This window comes from Xenopus tropicalis, chromosome 1 (assembly GCF_000004195.4).
Source record: "Xenopus tropicalis strain Nigerian chromosome 1, UCB_Xtro_10.0, whole genome shotgun sequence".
Taxonomy (NCBI): domain Eukaryota; kingdom Metazoa; phylum Chordata; class Amphibia; order Anura; family Pipidae; genus Xenopus; species Xenopus tropicalis.
This window is the reverse complement of record NC_030677.2, coordinates 203,610,975-203,616,974: the sequence shown is the minus strand read 5'-3', so window position 1 is coordinate 203,616,974 and position 6,000 is coordinate 203,610,975. Positions and strand designations below refer to the sequence as shown.

The following is a 6,000-nucleotide window of genomic DNA, read 5'->3' as shown; positions in this document are numbered from 1 at the left end:
AGCGCCCGGTCGGCTCGGCCCGTCCCTGCTTAGGTTCTAAGATAGGGAAACTTCAGGAGAAGAGAAAGAGTGAACTTCCTAAGTCTGTCCCGCACCCAACCCAAATTATAACCCTAACCAACCAAAGGGTTTCAAAGGGGCTGATACTTGCCCAACCCAAACCCTACCCGACCCAGCTTCTGCCCTGTATTTATAAGTCCGCCCTGCCATGATGTCACAAAAGGGGTGGGGCGAACGCACCTATAAATTCAGAAGCCGAAAGACGAAGGCCAAGAGTGTTAGGTTTGCGGGTGGGTTCGGGTTCAGCTCTTCCCGCCCACGACCTAACACTGCCGGCCTTCATCTTCCGGCTTCTGAATTTATAGGCATGCCCACGCCCTGCCCCTTTTGTGACATCATGGAGAGGTGGGTCTATAAATACAGGGCAGAAGCTGGATCGTGTAGGGTTCGGGTTGGGAGAGGGCGAGTTTATCTCGACCCGCACATCACTGTTGTGTTCCATCAGCCCCTTTGAAACCCACGAGTATCGGGCCGGCACGCTCATCACTACAACTAGTTTTATAATGTGGCGGCCAAAGGGTCAGTGCATTGGGGATGCTCTGCATTCAGCTATTAATGGCTTTTTCTATTTTAGGGAATTAAACTAAAAAAAATAAAAAAGTACAAAGCACACAACACACGGAAAGTGATTTTAAACTGTTTTATTTTACATGACTTTCGCCAGTTATCAGCCAGTTTTGGTTCCATAATTTAAAAAAAAACATATTAAACCATTCCTGATGAGCAGGATACTTTAGATACCTTATAATATTACATGAGAGATGCAGTATAAATCTGAAAATGTATTTGTAATAAAAAAAAAAAAAGTTTTCTCTCTTCCTATTCTATTGCGCGTTGCATTAAATGTCACATGATTGCACCGGATTCTTATATTCTTCAGACGGTAGAAAATAAAGTGCACAATATTAAGGCATGATTTCTTGTACAAAGGCTTGCAAGTGCTACAAAACGTGTACCAAAATAGTTTAAAAAAAAAATGTCAAGGCCTGTGCAAGCTACAGTCACTCCCAGCCTGTTGGGGAGCTATAGTTCAACCTCAGACTACATGTGACTGTATCAAATGGACCGGCACATTCAGCATAGAACAGTCTTCTTTTATTAAACGTAGAGACTGTCCAAACCAGCTCTGTCCAACTGTCCACCCAGTGTGCTGTATATTTCTTATTGGCTCCATGATAATGTCATACAGAGAAGGCCCTTGGGCATCGTAAGGACCATAAAAGTCCCCCCGGAGGGCCGACTGGGCTGCAGCTGGACCGTGCTGCTCTAAACAGTTAATGGAATCTTCTCAACTGAGGTATAATAAGTCATATTACGCTACGCGGTAATCTATATATCTATAGAACCGCACAGCCGTCGCTAAGTGCGCGGACATGAATAAAATATCGGCTTTGGAATACGTAGTCTTCTATTATAAAATAACGATATTGCTTTATATTTAAAAAAAATTCCGACATTTTGGACACAAAAAAGAGATTGCATTTCCATAGTAATAATAATCTAAATATGTACAACATACATGGTATCCAAGGAAAGGCATCGGCTTGTTGCGGGAAACAAAATGGCATAATGTGCATGGTAATATCTTGCTCGGGAAGACCAGGGGATATCTTTGCAGGTGAGACGGGTCACTGAGGTGCCTGCGTGTAACACAAAGACATGTGCTTAGCATGTAAAAGCGTGACTTTGCAAGTGTCCCCAGACATGCAATCTCCCATTGACCAAAGGCCCAAGGCATTCTAACTTTATGAAAAAACTGCGGCTCTTCAGGAAACCTCTGTTGAACTTCACCAGCTACATGAAGCTAAGTATTGAAGAAGAAGTAAAGGTAAAAGCTAAGTAAGCTTTATCAGTAAATACAGCAATAAGCACTTACATAAACGCTGCACTGAGTCCTCTATCAAAAGAAACACAGGATTTCTTTTCTTCTTTTGTGTAAACATGTTCTTCTGTGTCAGACTCTCTCTCTTAGAAAAATACTTCATTCCCGGGGGCCGGAGTCTGCACAGCTCTCTCCCCCATACCTCTTTTTGCTCCCCCTCCTATAAGAATTCACTCCCCTCCCACCAGAATGAGTGATCTGAGCTACCCACAGCTAGAGCTACAGCAGGAAGCTGCGGAGACTAAGCTAAAATGGCAGCTATCTTAAATAAAAGGAGGAAGATCCTAGGGTTGTTTACTCAGGTAATGCTCACAAAAACGCTGCACTGAGTTCTCTATCAAAAGAAACACAGGATTTATTTTCTTCTTTTGTGTAAACATGTTCTTTTGTGTCAGACTTTCTCTCTCAGAAAAAATCCTTCATTCCCGAGGGCTGGAGTCTGCACAGCTCTCTCCCCCATACCTCTTTTTGCTCCCCCTCCTATAAGAATTCACTCCCCTCACACCAGAATGAGTGATCTGAGCTACCCACAGCTAGCGCTACAGCAGGAAGCTGCAGAGACTAAGCTAAAATGGCAGCTCTCTTAAATAAAGGGAGGAAGATCCTAGGGTTGTTTACTCGGGTAATGCTCACAGAAACGCTGCACTGAGTCCTTTATCAAAAGAAACACAGGATTTTTTTTCTTCTTTTGTGTCAGACTTTCTGTCGCAGAAAAATCCTTCATTCCCAGGTGCCAGAGTCTGCACAGCTCTTCTCTTTCCCCCATAACTCTTTTTGCTCCCCCTCCTATAAGAATTCACTCCCTTCCCACCAGAATGTGTGATCTGAGCTACCAACAGCTAGAGCTACAGCAGGAAGCTGCGGAGACTAAGCTAAAATGGCAGCTGCTATCTTAAATAAAGGGAGGGAGATCCTAGGATTGTTTACTCAGGTATGGTAAAGCTTTTCTGCAGAATATAGATAGAGCGTTCTAGGCGGCACTAATGTGGCTATTCTATTGAATACTATATTTATTCTGCAGAAAGCTTTAACATACCTGATTAAACAGACATAGAAGCTCCCGCTGTATGTTTAACATAACAGCTGCCATTTTCGCTTGGTCTGACTTCACTTTCTGCCTGCACACTGCTCCTGAAACACCTTTAAGCTCTGAATACACAGCAGAGAGGGGAGGGGGAGAGATGGGGAGGAGGGAAGGGGGGGGAGGAACAAACTGAGAAGATTCATACTATGCCCTGAAGGATTTTTCTGAGAGCAGGACTTCTAACACAGAAGGTCATGTATATAGAATAAAAGGAGAGAAATGTGGTGTTTCTTTTCACTAAGGACTCAGAGCAGCAGTTCTTAAGTGATTATGGCTGTATTTACATAGACCTTTCTGATAAAGCTTACTTAGTTTGTACCTTTCCTTCACCTTTAAGCATAGCATTGTATTGTTTGTTGATTGTTTGTTGGTAGCAATAATGTTTAGTAAAGTAGTGTGTGTGTTATAAGCTATAGTGTGTGGATGTTTATTTCCTTGACATATTGTTTCTGATTGCCGTAGCCTTACATGCCGCCCCTGTCTGACACTGATTGTGGTAACAGACAGAGAGTCACAGATAAAAGAACACAGAGCGCTGCTATTACCTGATGGAACTGTTATGCGTCACTGTCGTCCATACAAAGATCTGAGTTCTGGGAGGCTTCTCGTGCAAAGATATCAGCCATTAGGGCTTCTTCTAACTTTTTTCGAACATTCTGCACCCTCTCTTCCTGTTTCCTAGGGGTGAAACAAATATGTGTAAGGCCAACTGACCATTTCTCTCAAATACTGCCCCAAGTCAATCCTTTATATCCCATAAATAAACACAAACTGGATCAGTAACAGAATACTCTGTACACTATAATATGCAATGAAGTTTGCACATAAATAATTGCCACCATATTTATTCCCCTATACTAAGCACAATTCAGCAGGAACAGCCCCCTAAGTTTGCTCATAGCCTGTACAGAGAGATTCCATAAAACTATGGCAGCATAGGGATTCCCCTGTAGCCTTGCAGCCTTGTGCCTTTATATGGGCACAGAACCCCTCAGTGACTGCTAATATCCTTATCATTTACAGTAGGGGGTACATTATCCCTTATAATACATGAGTGATACTCAGAGTTCCCTGTATAACTCAGCCTGCAGCCTTGTGCCTTTATATGGGCACAGAACCCCTCAGTGACTGCTAATATCCTTATCATTTACAGTAGGGGGTACATTATCCCTTATAATACATGAGTGATACTCAGAGTTCCCTGTATAACTCAGCCTGCAGCCTTGTGCCTTTATATAAAAGGTTTCATATCTATATAATATATGTGTTTGTGTGTGAAAGTACATTTTTAATGTCAGATTCCATTATAAAGAAATAGGAGAGGCGTGCAAGGAGGAAACAGATTACAGTCAGTTTGCTGGGTGCATCTGTATATATAGATATATATGCCTTGCACCAGTTTGTGATGTAATGTAAATTACAGATCCCGCTTTTCGCTAAATATATGTATTCGGGAGAAAGCTTTGGAGGATCAAAAAACATATATTCACAAACAAAAGTGCCTTTATTTACAAGACATGTGGGAGATTTTCCTTTCCAAGCCAAAAGCATTTTTACGGCATTGTTATTCGCTTCCCTACGCATCGCACATAAAACGTCCCCGTTCCACCGGTGGTTTTTATCTAATACAGTTGTTTGGGTTTTTTTGTTTTGGGGCAGTATCAATCTGCCAGCGTCTGTGTCCGACTGGAACAACTACACAATGCCCAGAAGATTCTGCTTAAAAAGCCGGGGCTATGGAAGACTTATCACTGATACACAAGAGCAGCGACTGGCCGTAAAAAAAACATCTGTTTTACAGAGGAATTACGGCACAGGGCACGAAACTCGGGTATATTTAATCACTGGGAAAGGAAAGGATCATGGGAAATCCTTTGTTCATGTTTGCTCTGTATTTGTCCAAAGGGAACAGCACAAGATGGAGGTATCAATAATCTTTTTATTGGATAAACTTCTGATTTCGCTGGGTAAACTTTACCAACATAGTTTCAGTTTGTAACTCCCAGCTGGAAGGCTGCAGGCTGAGGGCCTTTAGGTGGGGGAATTTAAAGCTGACTGCGAGCTCAGTGGGTCAATTCTTTCTAAAAAAAGGGTGTGGGGACAAAGGAAGCTGCTATGTTATTGAATGTCCTATTAATAGCAACTTTGCAATTGGTTTTCATTATTTATTTGTTATATTTTTTTAATTATTTACCTCTCTCCTCTGCTACTTTCCAGCTTTCAATTTACCCTAGTAACCCCTGTTTGGTTACTAGGGTAAAAAAAAAAAAGACCCTAGCAACCAGATAGCTGCTAAAATACCAAATGGAGAGCTGCTGAACAAAAAGCTAAATAACTGAAAAAGTATAAAAAAAAAAAAATAAAGACCAGCTGCTAATTGTCTAAGAATATCAATGTCTACAACATAGTAAAAGTTAATTTAAAGGTGAACTACCCCTTTAATAGGAAGAGGAAATAAAATACAAAACATCTGACCTAACAATGCAGTTTCTGTACTAGTTTCCTAATACCATTAAACCAAAAGCTGCATGTTCTAAGGGCTCAGGCAGATTAGATCAAGGCAGGTGAAGCTGCTATGTAAAGTATGAACAATTTTCCATTCTGTAAGTATAAAAGGTGTAAAATAATGGTTGAGCAAATGTGCAGCCCCCAGCTCCTGGCTACGAGGAGATGCTGATTTGTGTGAAGTGTTGGGGGCTGCAGGTTGAATATTTTATATATTATACAGTGCAGCGCAGACCTGGGAAGTTATGCAAACGCTGCCATCTTGTGGTGGACTTGAAGAATCAAAAATATCAGATATCATGAATGGCCAGTACTGAGGCAGAGAATGAATTAGTCCCTCTGATTAGTTATTGCTTTCAGTGCTAAGAGTGTGAGAGTATAGGCAGGAAACATGCCAATACAAGCTAAGTAATTATATAAAGGTAAATAAATGGGAAGTCTTATAATGTCCTACTAGGGGACAGACAGG

At 41.5% G+C, this 6,000-nt stretch overlaps 1 protein-coding gene across 2 annotated transcripts in view; it reads right to left on the bottom strand.

Annotated features, from left to right (window-relative positions):
- Window positions 1-686: 686 nt before the first annotated feature.
- mbd2 (methyl-CpG binding domain protein 2) overlaps window positions 687-6,000 on the bottom strand; it is a 41,293-nt gene continuing 35,979 nt past the window's right edge. For both annotated transcript variants that reach the window (XM_012957657.2, NM_001142234.1), the window contains 2 exon segments: window positions 3,572-3,704; window positions 687-1,700 (listed from right to left, as the gene is read on the bottom strand). In XM_012957657.2, coding sequence (XP_012813111.2) covers window positions 3,584-3,704 — 121 coding nt within the window. In that variant the 3' untranslated portion in view covers window positions 687-1,700; window positions 3,572-3,583.